This window comes from Trachymyrmex cornetzi, unplaced genomic scaffold, assembly GCF_001594075.2.
Source record: "Trachymyrmex cornetzi isolate Tcor2-1 unplaced genomic scaffold, Tcor1.1 scaffold1190, whole genome shotgun sequence".
Classification (NCBI taxonomy): Eukaryota; Metazoa; Arthropoda; class Insecta; order Hymenoptera; family Formicidae; genus Trachymyrmex; species Trachymyrmex cornetzi.
The window spans coordinates 107,343-126,538 of NW_017295752.1; the positions used below are offsets into that span (position 1 = coordinate 107,343).

General features: G+C 37.7%; 1 protein-coding gene across 1 annotated transcript; it reads right to left on the minus strand.

Moving 5' to 3' along the window:
• Positions 1 to 2,048: 2,048 nt before the first annotated feature.
• On the minus strand, positions 2,049 to 18,232 carry LOC108766654 (uncharacterized). The gene is made up of 8 exons (XM_018516067.1): positions 17,965 to 18,232; positions 15,495 to 15,662; positions 13,159 to 13,343; positions 11,667 to 11,905; positions 11,041 to 11,319; positions 4,181 to 4,520; positions 2,590 to 2,878; positions 2,049 to 2,479 (listed from the first exon to the last, which is right to left on the minus strand). The coding sequence occupies exons 2-8, from the start codon at positions 15,654 to 15,656 to the stop codon at positions 2,258 to 2,260; spliced, it is 1,716 nt and encodes a 571-aa protein (XP_018371569.1). The 5' UTR covers positions 15,657 to 15,662; positions 17,965 to 18,232; the 3' UTR covers positions 2,049 to 2,257.
• Between the last annotated feature and the right edge of the window lie 964 nt (positions 18,233 to 19,196).

Below are 19,196 nucleotides of genomic sequence, written 5' to 3' on the forward strand. Positions count from 1 at the left end.
TCCGCAAACCGCGATATGTATCGATTTCTGTACGAAATCATTTTGTATTGCATTTGAGCAATTTCTCCTCTTAATGCGAAAGTTGATACGCGAATATCTCTAGCTGTTACTTTGTTATTTGCATTTAAATTTTTATATATGCACAATGTGTATATCGCACTATATCAGAGAGAAAAATATTATGTTTTTGACGGTAAAGCAAACTTTCTCTTCATTATTTAAAAAGAATTTTGAAAATATCAAAACAATATGTATGCTGTTTCTACCTACTTTGCAATTGCAAAATCAATTTATTACTTTAATCAATTTACAATAAGTTCAGTCGAGTCAAATATTCATAATATTTTTTATCACGATAATACATTTATTACATGACACATTTATTATAGACACTAAGCTGCTAATTTATCCTTGCGATAAATGTTAAGGTGATGCTGAATACATCCGACAAGAATTATTTTATTGGATAGATAACATTTAATTCTTTGGAATATTTAACATTTAGTAAATTTTCTAAGTTATAGAATCTTGGTGCGCAGATATGTATTTTTCGCGTACGTTTTACGTCATTGCTGTAAATGTGGAACGCCCGATGCATTTGGGATGTAAGGTTTGATGAAATATAACATAGCCCGGAGACAACATCTTTGAAAGATCAATGCTGATGCGCCATGCTTGTGTCCGATTTTTTCACTTCTATATCTCGTACGCATATGAGTGCCACCGTAGGATTCATTTTATTACAATTGAATATCTTCCTTACATAAGATCCCGATGTTGCTACGAGGATATGATTGCAGAATAAATTAAACGAAGATTCATGGTGTGTTGTACACGCGCTATTTTCTAGAATTCCCATCATATAACTATAGAAATGGAGATATATTATCTTAACTCGGGATAGACACTTATTATGTTACATAATACTATACATTAATAAGAGAAATGTTCAATTAATTTTTTTTTATATAAAACAGAATCTATTATATTTTTATAATTCTTAATGCACATCTTATTTAATAAGAAGATACGTCTTTATGTCAAAGATTGATTTACTGGTAACTTTCTATTAGTAAAGAAGAAAAATTTTTATGTAATAACCATTTTTTGATCAATATATTTTGCACATTTCAATTATTATATATAAATAAAATTGTGTAACAATATATCCAAAAATGTAAAATAAATATTCGCTAAATAAATTTGTTTTTAGATTTATATAACTAGTTTTTAATTTCTCTCGTACGTTCGACGATTTCCGTAGATCAAAGGAGGAAATAAATAATACCACAAATTGTTGTTACAATTATTATTGATACAGTTATTATCGGTATTATTGTATTATTACTACTATTATTATATTGTTAGTGTGGCATAACAATATGGTACGTAATACACGGGATCGTATTAGAATTCGTTCTTTAATCAGAACGATCTTATCAATAAAATCCTGCGTTCATACTCGATAACAACGATATGAAACATTATGGAATTGGGTTCATCGAAAATGTAATACATATACAAGCTTCTTTTACTCTCGTTACATACATATACAAATTTCAATCGGCATTGACTGTTCAGTGATACGATACGTGAGCAAATCATCAAAGTCACAATCTGCAATTAATTTTAACTCTTAAACGCCTTTCGGAATGGCAATATTTTTCTAATGCTTTTTTCATTGTTCTCTTATACTTTTTTTTATTAATAAAGATACATACATATTTGCTTTGTACCGTTATGTTCCTTAATGTCTGACATTTTGATTGAAAAGAAAACGGTTTATAATATGTTCATTATTATGAAAATTATAAGCAATCGAATTGGATTAGATATGCTATATCAAATCAAGTATGTGACGTCTTGTAGTGTGTGACGTTCAAAGGTTGAAACATACATTCAAATTATTTCACTTTTTATTTGTAACAATCATTGTATAAACAATTTATTTTGCCAATTACATTGCATTAAATGATTCGTTATACAATTTAGTGTTTTATGCAATCGATAATAAAGAATTATATTAATATTAATCGAAAACTGTTCCTTGTTAACATTCCAAAGTTGAAAAAATAAAAATATCCATATCGCAGTCCTCTCTCCTTTCTCCTTCCTCATCTTATTCCAGAGGCGGGATAAAGGTCATTAACCATGAACATACTGAACGGTCAAGGCGCAGTGCATAATAATGCAAAAATAATGATAGCGCGATATGTTAATTCATTAAATAATTCACCAATTAAAACGGGCTAGCGCATCAATAGGGATGAAGCGCAGCCAGGCCCAATCTTGGCGGCTCGGCGTAGCTGTGACGATATCTACCGGATGTTGGGATCATTTCCAACGGCGGTCTGGCACTTTCACGATCGAGTCCAGGATATCTTTCATGCTCCGACAATTCCTGGTAGGTCGTGCTTCTCGTTCGCAACTTGTCGCGTAATTCTCGTGGGTGCTGTGCACGTTCTCGAAATTCTCGCATCTGTTTAATAAAAAGATATAAAAGTCGTTATAATTTTAAACTTACTTTTATTATGTTTAGTGCTTACATTAGATTTAGTGCTAAATGCAATTTAAAAATGTCACTCTTACATCTCTCTGATCTACGAGAGTCCTTGAATCTCTGAAATCTCTGCCGATCGATAAATTCTCGTAGAAGCTCCTTGGTCGCGGTCTCGAAATCTCTGGCTCAGGTGGACGTTCAATCGCATAATGATGAGTCCTGGGTCGTGGTCTACCTTTGTAAGATATGACATTTTCACGATCAAGCACGTCCGGTTGACTTCGTCTGACTGCATGTTCATGCGAGGACATGGAGTTTAAGCTTGCAGGATATTGACGGCCGGATCTATCCTCGTGAACCTGTCTAGCCGACTGGACTCTATTAAATAACAATATTGAATAAATCTTTACATTCAACAAATCCTTTAATCAATTAACAATAAATAAGAATAAAAAATTAGTACACAAAGTCTGAACGTGATTCTAGTTCAAAATATGATTAATTTATACGTTCATTAATCTGAGAGTAGTCACCTGATTTTATTTTTACGTAAACAATTACCTGAGTTATTTTTTTATTTTAATTAAAATCACTATTACTAACAATATATTATATGTTATTGATTATTTTCCAATTTATTAGTATTTGAAAATATTACGGATGTAGATTTAATCACAATTTTATGAAAAAATAAGTTGAAACTAAACAAATATTAAATGAAATATATAAACACGTTAAATACCTTATTATTTTTTAGTATTTCTAAAAAAATAAAAATTTTAATTAATATTTTGCAGATTTCCTGCAAAAGATGAAATTGCATATTTAAAAGTTCGAATAGTTATTAAAAAAACTACAAATGTATTAAAAAATATTTTATAACAATTCACAAATTTTTTTTGCTGCTGGAATATAAAAATACTCTAGATGACTATTTCCGAATTACAATCAATAACTATGTTCCACGGAAAATTTTTCTTTCTATAAAATCCAAGAGACATTTTCTACAAAAAATTTAGGAATGTGGACATACAGGATACAAACGCTCTACTCTCTCTAATTGCAATTTCTACAAACATTTTCACGAACATATCAAGATTTGTATCTTTACAAATCTCTCTTGTGAGAACGCGTTTGGTGAAAATGTTTGATACTTGAAACCCGTTTGAGCGTGGAAAGTTGGATAGAACCGTATATGTACAAAACGAAAAAACGCGACGATGGTTGATGTCGCGTTTACTGCTATCTCTGGATTGATAATCTCGACGCTGATACCACATTCCGACTTTTACTCACGATCGAATCATTTCGCAAACTACACAGTACTATATTCGTTTGTATTTAAATACAAACGGAATCATGAAATACATTTCTTATTAGTAGAAGATAAATTTTTCTGATTTTGATTTTATTTGTAAACATTATTTAATTTGTTTGACATCATTCTTAACCCCCTGCGAACCAGGTGGAAAATCAATATGGATCATATGTGAATATATCTCATGCCCCATGCTGTATTTCATCATAAATATACTATAATTTAGTATGATTAGTAACAACGCACTCTCTAGCTGCACAAAACCGGCAACATACGTGCGTACTTTTTTTTAAAAAGTTATAGAAATTCATCTTGCTGGAGTATGTCACACCCCACCTAGTTTGCGGAGGGTTAAAGCACACCTGTGTACAGGATGATGCTCGATGTCTCTCTGCCTGGAGAGAACAGGCCTGGCAATGGCTTCCCTCTCCATCGCCCTAAACATTTCCTTAGCATCTTGGAACCTCTCTCTGGGACTGGTCACGTCGCCGGGATTGACCCTGGGCTGATATTGAGGACTTGGTGATCGCTGTCTAAATTCCGCCGCTCGTCGATTCCTATTGCAACTTGGTGAAACTCCCCTATTTGCTTGATTGGGTAATCTTTCTGGGCTTCGCGGCAGTCGCGGCAATGTCAGACTTGCAGCTGTCTCCACTTCTGGTAAATAGTCATTGTCCTCGTTTGGCACACCCCAATCGTCATCTGCAAACGATTAACATGTAATTATAGTTAACACATTAACATATAATTATAGTTATTGCTTATAATTTCACTTCATTTATATTATATATATTGTACATCGAATATATTTTTCATTTTTGACTTAGTAGTTCTTGTAGTAATTATAGATAAGCTTAATTATAAAAACGAATAACTTTATCTCTGTCTATATATATTTTTTATAAAAAGCTCAATAAAATATTACATGATACTTTTATTTAATAACAGTCTTTCGCTTTTTGTTTTTTTTGTTCTGTAAGACGATGAACGGATGAAAATCAAGTAGTGTCTGTAACCGATTGGCCCTCTTAATCTTGGCCGGCGGTAATTCTCGCGGAATTTGGCATCTCGATGAGGTCAAGAAAGATTTAAAGAGCGGTAGCGGGCTAAAAGGACGTAGAAGGAGAGGAGAGAACATCGATGTGAGACTCAGAAAGACATGAAGAGGCTGAGAGATGCCTCGGGCTGTGGGCCGAGAATGCGGAACTTTATTCCGTACGTACAACGGCCTCCCACGAGGTCGACTCACGCACGAATTTATGCGCTGCCGGTCGTCGTCGTCCTCGTCGTCGTCGTCGTCGTCGTCGTCGTCAAGGCTCCGTCTCATCATCATCATCATCATCAGCATAACTGTCATTACCCGTTGCCGTAAACAACGACGACACGGAGCGGCGCTCTCGACTCCCGCCTTCTCTCGGATGCGCATGGAAACTCTCCTCTTCAAAGAAGGACTCCTTTGCGCAACGATTTGCAGTAAAATACCGAGGCGGAATGTATTAGGTAAGAATCGCAGGGTGAAATCCATCAAGAGTGTCCTTTCTGAGAATTTTATAAATACTTTTGGCTCTTTCGACCATGTCGACGAGTTAGAATTATAATTTATAGTCATCTATTATAATATTTATCACACGGTGCAAATAGATCGATTTGTGAAGCGTTTCACCAACGGTGCAATTTTTATTTATTACAATAGCGGCGACTTTAGAGACGATGTGCACATATAACGGTACATAAGAGACTAAAAATTCGTACACAATAAAACGTCGATGAGATCGTAATTGATTAGCATCGCTGAGAAGCGATAAGCTGACATCTAATCTCCGACTGCGATCTAAGCAGCATTAAAATAGTTTTGCGCGAAATGCAGCTACGTCATGTAAGGCGATGCAGAGGCGAATCGTGACTACAAGATGTGCGAAGGCAGTTAAGTATGTCACGTCGCTTTAAACCGCAAGGATTTCTGGTAGGAGCAAACGAGGCGCCGTTCACACGGTGGGACAGTGAAAAAAAAATCAGGTGTTGATTATCGCGGTCCAGCATCTGTCGCGTCTTCTCTAATCATACGAAACATAAATATGACGGAAGGAGGATGCGTATCTGCGTGTCGCGCTTCTCGATTATCCGATTTAGAAATATAATCATCGATTTATTCAATATCCTCGAATACAGCAATGGGCCATTTCGACTCTAAAGTAAAAACCTTTGGACAATTGTACAATTTGTATGATTGGTACCATGAGGTTCTAAGGTCGGTATTCATAGTCGAGTCTTATTTCAAGACCGTCTTAAGTAATGTCTTAAGACGCTAATACAGCCTTCTGATTGGTTTGTGACTTCTTAAGACGGTCTCGAATATAAGATCTGACTATGAATACCGGCCTATAAATTGTAGGTAAAAAAACTTTGAACCTTTCTCTATCAATCGCTGCAAGACAGAGATTCACTTGCATGTTTTGTAATTCAAACAAAACGCAAGATGTAGGTCAAAACTTAAGTATAGTTTTCATAAGATGTAGTTGAAGATTAAATAGGCAAATCATCTTTTCCTTCGCATAAAAATCACGCAAAGTCGTGTAGCTTCGACAGTCGAATATTATAGCGAATTCGATTGGACGTACTCAGTGCCCATTATGGTGCACATTAAAGCGGTTATACGCGAATTAACGAAAAAATGTGTATTTAATTTAAATGTAGAAACTGGTTAAACCGCGAAATCTTTAATACGTATTGTGCTATCGGGTAAAATATGTATTTAATAATTCAAAATATTTGCATTTCATTTTTACACTCCACTAATGTGTTCAACTAATGTGAATTTGTTATTATAGTGTCCTGACATTCATGAATAGAATGGTTAAAATTCGCCAAATTCCTGAAATTCGAGTTAACAGCGGATTTATTGCTCTGATAGCAGAATAGTGGATTGAAGAGTGGGGAGATCTCGTTTGTATTAAACGATGAATGAATCTTCGCAGGCGGGTGGTCGGTATATGTAGCTTCAACGCGCACATGCGATAGCTTCGAAATTGGACACATAGTTCGGACATGTCTCAACGATATCTCCCCTGGGGAGACTCAGCAGTGCGCCTTATCGAATAACATAAACAGTATTTTCCTTCCACTTTATTATTTGTGTTGTCACAGCGACCGACCCGCCTTAACGCACGCTGGACCGCTCGAAAAGGAAGATTTACCGTGAAACCACAAATCGGTTCGTGACGATTGAATCAATTTTTAATTTAATTTAGAAATTATTGGAGACTAAAAAATTGTACACGCAAAAGTTACGCAACATTTAACAATTTGGAAGAGTCGAATAACCATTGTGTGCCTATGGCGCACGATTTCAGACAATTATTTTGGCATCGTTAGCTAATTACTGTTCATAATGAAGGAATCGATGTTGCTAGCCATACGTTAATTGCGTGGGATACTTGAATGTTTTAAATCTGCACACACATACACAGGTTTATCGAAACCGCGGACGAACAGCTACAAAGTCTGGCTGCCAATATCGGCGATCGGCTGATTTTTGTGACCGTACATAGCCCTGGAGCCAGCCGAGATACGTACGCCCGTTGTGCCATGGTACCTGCCGCTGACACGACGACGTCCTAACGGTATTTCTTCCACTGTAACAGGTGCTCAATACAATCTCTCTCGGTGTACGAGCTTAACGCCGGAGCCGAGCGTATCTACCGGTATCTACATGGTGCGGCGGGGGTATCAGATTCGTCGTGTTTTTTTTCCCTCCATCTTCCTCATCTCGAAATTTATTCAACGACATTATATGGGTCAGTCGTCCGTTAAAAACACGTTTCTCGTGAAGTAGGCACGCCCCAGAGGACGAGCGCGAAGCTCTGATATACGCGCATCGCGTGCATCTTTAATGTGCACCGCTGTATATCAGACTACACGCTGTTTTATACAAAAGATAAAGCAAGTAGGATGGATTCGTACGTGCATGGTTCTGGCTCGAGTACCAATAAAGAAGTATTTATACTAAACATCACCGTTATTCTTCTCTCTATCGCTGCGTTCCCATTCTCAAGATACTCTCCCCCTTATTCTGGATCCCAAAGGGTACATTACAAATGAAATAAATTTCTCTTAATTGGATCGTGAGTCTTTGAATGCCTCTTTCTTCATCAAATAACGATAGTTATAATTTGTCGTCTGCTGTCGATCCATCCACTTTAATAGATTTTAACCGCAAAAGTTTCGGTTATTGTGACGGTGAAAAACTTAAATGGCCGATGGGATTTCTCACACAGAGAGAAACATTTAACAATAAAACGCTAGTTTGCAAAATGTGATTCTTTCGCGTTACAGTTAATTTTCTTGAATTCGATAAATAAATTCGTTGCGTCTATAAGAGTTTAATTTATGCGTATCACACAACTTGATGAAAATTACAAAAGTGAGCAAATTTATTAGGTGTCGATTATAAAATTAAATTATAAATAAAATTATAAAAATTTTAATATATTTGTTCATTTTTCTAATAAACTTTCACCGAATTATAATATACAATCCTTGGCTCTACTTTACATGAAGATGTGATTTCGTGCACTTTTTTCACATAAGGCCTAATATCCTTTTAATCTAAACTTTTTACACGGTTAATTTTTCTCATTACGTTAAGTCAGGTAAAAAGAACAGATCTATAAGTCGCGCGATACGTGCAGGTATCCGGTGAATGAGAAGTTTTCAAGCTTGACCGTGAAAGTGAATGATTTTATTGAAGAAGACTGCATGCACAATGGCAAACCGGGCCAGACTCGATTCCGTATTCAATACAGATGTCTCGATGGCGAAACAGCCGGAAAAGAAAGAAGGAAAAGTAGACGAGTGCTCAAAGACGACAACGAGAAACAATTTTTCGTAGCTATACCAGCAAACTGGGTTACGAGGTCGCTCGGATCGCCACTGCCCAGTTTTCTACGAGAGTCGATAAGATTCAAGCTGGCACGCGAGTAGAAAGCGCCCAAATTTTTGTCGTCACCGGTCGGGTATGAATCTTTGGAAGCATTTCCGCTTTCATGCGCATGAGGAGACGTAGTGATTGCTGAGAGATACGCATAATTTTTTTGTTTCTTCAAGACGGAATAACAGCAAAAAGATAAAGAAACTCAATCGCAATTTGTCTGTCTCAATATTCTTGACAATAACAACGATAAATACGCTATTATTTTATGAATTTTTGACAAAAGTTTTTTAGACGGTAATCACTTCGCTCTCTACGTTTATTGCCACACATAAAGCTGATTTCCCCGATCTCGATGGTTCTCCTCGCTTCGAGAAGAATGATTATTAGATGCTCGATCATTTCCTGAGACGGATCGCGAAAAGAAGAAGCGAGGCCTTTCACTTTCGTACGGCGCCCAGCGTCGGCTTGCGTTAACGTTTAACCGGCGCAATGATGCGTCCAGTCAACAGCATCACGAGATTATTCTAAAAACTTTCCATTTTGCAATTAGCTGCAAATGACGTAACGATGCAATTGTTTTTTTCTTCTGTGCTACTTGTGTTGTACACGGCGCGTTTATATAACTTCAATCTTCTTCTCCCACAATCGATCTCTCCGTGTCGTCGACTTTCGATATTTTACGACGCGATTTACGGATCGGTCTTAGAGCATAAATTGAACAAGTTGTACAACTTTCGAGACACTACAGCTATCGCGCGTGTATAAGACTGCAATAAATTTAATTGCCGGGAGTCAACATGGTATAAATTTTCCATTAAGTATGCCAAATAAGAAGGTAATTGCGTCGAAATAGCAGCTTCGAGGTAAACCCGTGTGTTTACGTCCTGAAAACCTATTTTCGCGGCCATGTAACGTACCTGCGCAACGATACTCTCGGAGGTATTGGCCAACGATGAGGAATTTCTATGAACTGCGAGCATAATATTCACGGCAAGTTTCTCACTCGCTAGATGCAATTGTCACGCTTGCAGCCAATTTTACGCACGCTCCTCGGCGCAGGCTTTCTTCAAATGGGATGTTGCATCGTAACTTGACGCAACGGTTGAGTCGCGAAAATATCTCTCAGATATTGCAACGACCTACTTGCTAACGCCTAATTTCATGCATATGCTTCTTAATATTAGTACAAGCTCCAGTTTGTCACAAAGATCAGTTTATCTCTGACATATTATTAGGTGTTAAACTTAATTCCTGCCGTTTTTTGTCTCCAAAATTGATTTGTTTCGAAGGAAAGATGAATGAATACCTTAATCAAAGTAATTTCTTCCATTTTCTATACTTTATTACTAATTAATAATACTTTATTAATAATACTTTGATTAAGATATTTTCCTTCGAAACAAATCAATTTTGGAGTCGAAAAACGGCAGGAATTAAGTTAACACCTAATATATTGCACTAATCGAAAATTTTAATTATCAAATAATTACATTAGTTACAAGGTTTTGTGCAAGAGCATATAAAGACTGTTTATAGACACGGGATTAAAATTCCATTTCTATTAGGTCAGATTTTTCTAAGATACAAGAGAAAGCATTTTTCCAATATATATCTGGTAAAGTTTGATTGAAGTTAAAAAATAAAGCAGAAGTGTAGAGCGTTCAATTTTTGTTTCTTATATGACTTTGGATCGTGAAACTGAATTCAAAGTCATAAATTAAATTTATTATCAAAATTCAGTAGTAATCTAGTACATTTCGTCCAATAACTCTTGTTAATGTTTCTCAATTATCATCAAATCCTGATAGAGCATTCGTTTTACACATCATGTGTTGCACCCCAATTGTTCGAAAAGACGTGCTACATCTTAAAATTGATATGCTATATTAAAAATTTGACCGATAAAATTTTTCCGAGGACAGATTGAAACTTAGAGCCTCAAAATACGTTGGAAAAAATTGTTTCCTTTTGTTGCACCAAAAATTATTCAAAATTTGTAGTGTTATTGAAAAAATACCGGAGATCTTCGGAATTTAAGATATAAAGATTTTACGCGAAAATTTATGTAAACATAAAATTGCAAATTGATTTATGAAACAGAAAGTTATTAAAAACATCAAAGAGAAATTATCTAAAGAATCTTAACTCATTCAACAATCGATTATTCAAGGTAAGAATATTAAAAAAAAAAGTATTTCACTAATCTAAGAGATTTCTATGTTGTTATAATATTTATAATATAATATTTGGCTTATTATCGCACCAAACCTTTTACTGTGAAAGGTAACTCACCGGAAGAGGAATCTCTAGACGGTCTAGACGGTCTCTGGCCGAGAGGATGGTGCGTTTGATAGGGTGGTGGCGTTGCTGCGCTATCAGATCCTATGCCGCTGCTGGCTGCACTCCTCGTGCCACCCCTGTCAACGGCCGTGCTACCACCCACGATGGTCTGATTTAGGCAACGCCTGAACTCGATGCCGGCTAAGTTACCGTGGTGTCTGTGCACAGTATCGTAGTCACGAGGCGGTAGTAATATCGGGCCGACGTCGTTGTCGCCGGAATTACCTCTACCTGAAACACGATTATCTGCTTCGTACTCACGTTACCTTGACACGTATGACGCGCGCGCGGACGTTTGTCGTTCGTTCTCTTGTGAGCAGCCGATATCGCCACAAGAGCAGCATTTCATGTAAATGGTAATGAGAAAGATGAACGAAATTCTGAGACATTCCAAAAAATCGCTCTTATAATTTATATTGTATTTTACGTTTATATTTCCTTTTTTATTTATTTATATAAAATATGCCTTTTTGCTTAATCTTTTACATAGCATTCTCCAAAATATTCCATTCGCTTTTCAATATCGGTATAACGAAATCTTGTAATCAGTGTAACGATGCTAAAAAAATAATATTTACCTAATTTTGCTCGCAACTCGGCGGCCAAAGATTCATAGATGGTCGTAGTTTGGACCGGATCGTGTCTGAGCTCACCGCTACCTTCGGAAGACTCAGATTCTCTGGTACTTCGGCCATCGCTACCTAGATTGCTGCGGATTCTACCTTCGCTCGCCGTGACCCTGGCCAAATTGTCAGTGTGTGACGCTAGCGCTTTTAACTGGCCACCTAACAATTCGGCGGTCTCGACCGAATCGCATCTAGAATGGGTCAAAAGTAAGGCGAAAGATAAATGAAGTTTTGCCTTTATCAAAATGACAAAGGAGTAAAATGAGAGATAAATGTAATCTCATTCTGTTGGCTCTATAGCGATACCAGAATTGTAATTTACCTGCCTTCCTTTATGTAACATCATACGCACATATGCTATACTAAATATAAAAACAATAAAGCAGCGACAAAATAAGATTGCGTAGATAATGTACGGTATAAAACTTTTACGTACGACGAAGTGCGAGATTAAGTCGCTCTATTTATAAAAAATACGTGGAAAATGTGCATATTATTACAAATAGATGTAAGTTCATAATAATCTGCGTTGCCAGCAAGAAAATGATCAGCTACTGCTGCTCATTTAGGTCGTCGGTACGAAGTACAGAATACACTATTGTGTAGTTGTGATATTTCGTTCGAGCTCTTCTATATAGCAAATTGTTCTTTAACGGGACTTTCATTGAGCATGTCAAAGAGATCGTGCGCCTTCGCGGTAAACTTCGATTGTCATTACAATCGCCATCGATGTTGATTCTCAAGGAACGACATTTTATAACTTTATTTTTATCCCTGCAGTCTCGTGCACAAAATAAAATTCATTTGACACTTCTGAACTTGGAATAATTACTTTTAACGTGATTTAATTATCGTGCCGCTGTAAAGGAGATCGTTGAACTAATAGCCCTGATAATTTGCAATTTAATAGCAAGGTTGCTTCGAATACTCTTATTCGTTCGCATGGCAGCTTTGCCACAACGATATAACGTGGCTGAACTATACGTGTGAACGCGGGATTATGAAAATCATTAACGATCCGTTAGAATTACGAAAGTCATTAATTAAAGAATGAAACGTGACTCGCGTAATGAGATCGAGGAGATGAACTGAATGGTTTCTGTTTAACCGCGAATTCCTATAACACTTGATGAATAAACAGCGTTGGTCGCATCTTAGGTTCCCATATTTGCATTCTTAATAAAGATCTCTATACGCTCTTAAAGTTCTATATTCTTGCCTGATTAATGAAAGAGCGATTCGAATGTGTTTGGCCGACTACGGAACAAAGCTAATTAGCTCGAAAATTGTCTTATTTTCATTCAGTCTTATTGTAATATTTAATCAATATTACAATGTACGTGTTAAAAATTAGTTCTCTTAGCTAGTTTTTAATTTATACAGCTAATTTATTACACATATTAAATTCTTGTTAGTCTGTTATATTAAGTGGATATATAATAACCTGTATGCGTGCACATGCACGGGATTGTTCGTCGCTGGATTTGGCAGGAGCAGAGTCGCGGCCACGATGTCTTCCCGCTGTACGGCTGCCAGCACCGCGTGACCCGGTACCAAGTGTTTGACTGCCGACCTCGTCGAGCCACCAGGATGAACAGTTTGTATAATCTTCAGACCTTTGTTGCTCACCTATCAAATACAAATATACGCCGTTCACGTTGCTGGTTGCGAAGATTGCGCGCGCGCAGGTTCCTTGCGCAAACCGCGGCTTTGTTTGCACCTCGTGAATCGCGAGGATTCTTCGCGATACGTTCCGCACTATGGTTGCAGCGTTTAAATGCATATTTAATAAAATAAACATAGATTAATGATAAAAAGCATACACGATGCCTCGGAATAAGACCTTATTTCTCGAATGTTCAACGTGATGATAATATTGTTCGCATTAGTTAGTAATCAATTCATAATAATCCAAGTTTCTCGCATCGTACAGTTTTAACGTTCTCGCGATTACCTTGTTCTTCATCTCGCGTCCCGCACAAACGTTCGTCCTTGTACTTAAAGTGAATCACGTGAGAGCAGATATGCGAGAAGGCGTGTGCCGCATAATTCTCTTTCTCGTATAATGCGTTCCACTTCGCGAAAACACTTAATTACCGTTCTGTCGATCATTGCGACGATTCGAATTACTGAAACGATTGTGAGACTGGTTATGGATATCTGCCACCCACAGACACTCCATAGACTTTCCCCGCGCATCGTTGCTACGCTGACAATTAAACTTACACAACGATTAGATGAATCTTGTTTCATAATTGTGTTCTTTTTTCGACACGATGTACGTGCCTTGCTGTGAATTTCTACTGCATAGTAAGTGTACATTTCGGACAAGTGGGAAAACCAGTAAAAATAAGAAATAAAGAGAAAGAGAGAGAGAGAGATAAAATATATAATATATAATATATCATAAAAATATATACTGTAAAGAATATCTAACATAAATATAGATATTAATATATTAAATAGTTTTTTTATATTATATCTGCATTACTTTTTAGGCTCAGTTTCACAACTCACGGTTAACTCTTAACCGAGGTTCAACTTATTTCTCATCTTTTTCCATTTCTAGAATTGGAAAGAGATAAAAAACAAATTAAATCTCAGTTAAGAATTAACCGTGAGTTGTGGAACTGGGCCTTAGTCATACAAAGTAAACAATAACCTTTAACGAAAGTTCACGATAAGGTGCAAATATCAAGTTCGAGATAAAACCTAGTCAGTTACTCAACTGTCCATCAGGTTTCTATCGCAGACAGTTCAGGTGCAATAATCTCCTTTCAACAGCACGAGCGCATCTGGTGAACTCTATAACGACGTTAGTTAAAAATTCATCGCAAAGAAATTGTTTGCTTCATTTGACACCGTTAACACGAGCGCTAAATCATGTCTCGGGCTGTCCGGATTTGAAAACCGCGACTCGAAGCGAGATTTATTGCATCATGTACTGGCGGCAAACGCGATTTCTAAACGAGCGAGCGTATCCTTTTTTAGACGCCACTTGATATGCGCCGGGAAGCGCATACCACGTGTCCGCGTTTAACGGTCGCGAAACAGTTTTGGCATCGTGTGTTTAATTTCTCTTTTCTCCATCAAAGTAGCGTATTAGTACTGCACTCGTTTCTATAAGATTCGGGTCAGTGAATTTATTATTACATTTACTTAAGCGGCGAACGCGTAACGTTACAAATACATAATCAAAGTTGCCTTCGGAAACGATTTCATTGCACGCGCGATGTAATTGTCAGAAAGGAGATCATATATTAAAAAGAACATGCATCCTTTCACCGCAATCTTAATTACGGACGACTATAGGGATGCTGTAACGAGAACTGTAAAAAATGTGCTATACGGATGACTCTTTCCTCCTTCGCAACACATATTGCGAACGCGCGTTCCATCGCGGTTAATACATCTCTCTTCATTCAAGTCGCGCGCTTATTGAAAATTCCCACGTTCCTAAAATGCACCAAAAGCGCTGTCAAACTGCGACAGAACTCGTTCGTTTCACTGCAATCGACTGGACGGGAAAACTCGTCGAGCAAACCTGTGGCTACGGGTCGTAATCTTGCAATTTTTGTGTTCTCCGGCGACTGCTTTCACTGTCATACGTGCGAATACGCATGAAGAAGAAAAAAAACGAAGAAGAAAAAGTAAATTAGGAAATTACGATAGTATAATCAACGCGAGTTCCGGTCTGTTAAACCCATAGATCGCCGATTCGTTTCCGTGATATTTTCGGTGCGCGCCACCGAAACCGGATTTCAGGATGGTACCACTCACCTGCAATGTGACCTTGAAAGGTTCTTGAAGTCGTTCCCGCTCGAGCAGGTAAGCTATGGCACCGGGCATCGCGTCCACCCCCTTGGCCTCTCTCGCACCAAGATACCAAACGTAATAGAAGCTCTTCTTGACATCCTTGCTACCCCTTAGGCGTAGAGCCATCACTCACTGTTCGCGGAAACAAACGGATTTCATCATTTCATCTTCTTCGGCTCGTTATCCAGGAAACGAATTGATACGGTGAATGCGTTGGATTGTGAACGGCCCGTTACTGGGCGTATTCGATACTTAATCGACTCATAGGATGAGTGCCGTCGATTAATTTGATTTTTTTTAAATTCAAGATTATAAACAATTTTCTTGCAATATTTCTGCTTTCGATCATAAACTTTAGCTCTATAGAAAAGTAAATATATTACATCGTAATTTAATGATTAATAATTTAATGATTAATGCCATTACACTAAGAAAAAAATTTATTAAATCTTAATATTAGACATATATTTTCAATAATACTATCTTAATTTACGTACTTACAGTAAAAAAATATTTACTTGATAAAAAAATGATATTTCAAATATGTGAATGATTCTTGTACTAAATATATATAAATTTTATGTTTAAATTTAATAAATATACAGTTAGTATCATTTGAACAAATATTTATCAAAATTTAGTACATTTTTTTCAGTGTAATAGGACCTGCGATACAAAGAGATAATATTAAGTCTTACGATTCGTCATTTTTAATTGCTGTGACAAGAGGTGGGTGCGTTCAAGGAGATGCTGTTAATACTATTCTTGTTATTTTATTCTTGTTTTACATCCAACGAACGATAAAAATAGAATGACACAAATAGCGCTAATAGACTAACCGAACGCACCCGAGATCTTTTGATATTACGGTTTAAAATATTTCAATAATAAATTAAAAAATCATGATAGAGGTGTTGTAACGTTAAATGGCTGAAACGAAGTCTTTTATATGATGGATAACGAGGATATATTTTGCGATAATGCGAATGTTAGTGCACGCTCACGCGCGGAAGTGTTTGTCAGAGGTACGGAAATTGCGGATAATCTTACTATCGCGTGGAACGTAAACGGACACTATTTCCTGCATAATTTTTCTTTAATTATATACTGTGCCTCTCGATTATGAAAAAATGTCAATTTTCCACAAGCCAGCCTTTTTTATCTGTCCGCTACTCGAGGAGCATGAGCGAACCTGTCGGTTCATCCACTTCCTCAATTACTTTCACGCTTAAACCCGTTTCCACGTTATCCATCTCGCGGCGGATCATTTCCCACTGATCCTTAACGACGACGGTGCTTTATAACAAAAATATTTTGCAAGATGAAAATGTGCTGACTGCTGATACATATCACGATTGACAAGAAAGATCAATGAGCGTTGAAAATTTGCGTTTCTAACGTGGTCGACCACAATGAGTATCAATTTTTGATGTTCTATCATTCTGTTATATTTCGCTCTACTATTATTCCAATTAGTTAAATTTCTACATAAAGTGAAATACTGAATTTTACGATTTTACAATAATAAGTTGAATAAAACCGCAATTTTTCGCAATAAGTTCTTAATTAGTACTGTTAATAGCGCACATTGTTATAAAATCAATTCAAAATTTATAAGATTATTATTTTAGTTTATGATTGCGTTGCAAGTTCAATAGTAATTGGCAACCAGTTTACATAACTGAAAGATGTATTTAAAAATTTACGTAGAAATGTTATTAGGTACCAATATCTAACTTTGACTTCATTTGGTACTTTCTTATTGATTCGATTTACGATTTTACGTCAAATATTTTATATTAGTGAGAAAATATGCGAGTTCCTCTTACTGAGATTTACTGGGCAGTTTCGTAGTCCGTTCTAATTTTAAGATCGTCTTAAGTATCTTAAGATAATTAATACTGCTCTGATCGACTTATGACATCTTAAAACTGTGCTTAAGATAGTCTGAAATGTAAGAATTGACTATGGAACATCAGACACTGTGTTTGAAATACTTTTAGATTCGTATTTGTGCGAATATGCCTCTCTACTGTTTGATTTTTACATTAATAATCCATCACAACTTAAGTAAGCTTCGCACGTTCCTTTTCCACTTGACATATGCGCGTACCGAATTTCAAATTCTTGATCGTAACGTCGCATGAATGGTCACATTCTTTCAAAAAACACTCTCGAAAAGTTAACATAATCGATTTTCACATTTAACGCACTTTAAAAGTCGCTGGCGTAAATTTAAAAAAGAATCTCGATTAAAAAAAAACAGCGGCAAACGATTGAAACACATATTGTGACGATATTCGAAAACATTTAAAGTAATTTCATCGGAATCGATCGTAACTGGTGGCTCTACCGAAAGCCCTAGTCTTCCTGCAGCAGAGAAGTATATATACTGAGATCCTATACTAACACACTACCGTAGGTCGCAACTTGCCTGTATATATGTCGGAGGTCTTCGCTTCGCGTTTCGCAGCTATCCAAAGGAAAATCCGCGAAATTCGCGTGCGATATCTCGGTCCTGCGCAACGAAACACGCGCGTTTCCCGTCACTCGTCAGTCGTCACATGCACACGACCGTGGGTGCACGAACACGATATGCACACCTGTAACTCGCGGCCTCGTCTGACAGCTGCGAGAACCTAACCACTTTTCCACGGGGCACGGGGCCGTAAGGCCGCTCCGCGTTGCGTTCTGCCGAGTGACGCTGAACGCTCGTCGATCTGAACGGCGGGAACGGGACGGAACGGAACGGAACGAGGGGCCAGGAGAGCGGGCCCCTCGCTTCGCCAATCGCCGCTCGCTACTTGGGACTTGTGAAGAAGCGAAATCGGCCTTCTTCGAGGCCCCTCGGCTCAGCTCGCCGACCTGTTGCACACCGAGGACGCACCGAAACTCATTTCGGGCATATCGATATGCTGAATTCCGTGGGGATAATGGAGGATACCATTATCCCCGCGCGAGCGAGAAAGAAGAAGAAGAAAAAAAAAAGAAAAAAGAGAACCTAGTAAACGAGGGAGAGGAGGAGCGATGATGAGAGATTTGGCCGCAGGGGTTTTACGCCCGGCCCTATGGCAACCTCTCACGCTTGTTCCGAAGGTCCCTGACGTCTCCCGATCTTCTCTGCCCTTTCTCTCGCTTCTCCTATATTCCCCGCTCTCTATCTGACCGCCACACCTTCACGAAGATCGACTTGGGATCGGCCGCGACGGTAACGTGCTCCGCTCTCGGAAAGAGAAAGAGAGAGGCCAGCGACTTCTAACCGGTGCGGTGCGGTGCGGCGCTGCCGGACAGATTCCGTCCTGAATTCGTGTCTCGAATCCCTCTCGCCTGTTCTTCGAAGAAGAAAGAGAGAGGAACGTTCTTTTCCTCTCTCCACCCGCCCCTTTGCTCTTTTCTCTCTTTCTCGTGGCTCTTCCAATGACATATCTCTCTCCTTCTCTCTCTCTTTACCTTTCGGGTTATCTACCTGTTCGCGTCTACCTTTTATGTTGCTCGCGTTTCATTCTACCTTTCTTTGGATCTTTGCTGCACCGATCGTAGTGGAATACAAGTCCAAAGTAAACGAAAGGACAGGAAAAAAGGACAACCATTTTTATGATTTTCTTTTTTACCAGATATAAAATTTTATCGGTCCCTTTTGGGTCTCTCTTCTCGCGTTGTGTTTAC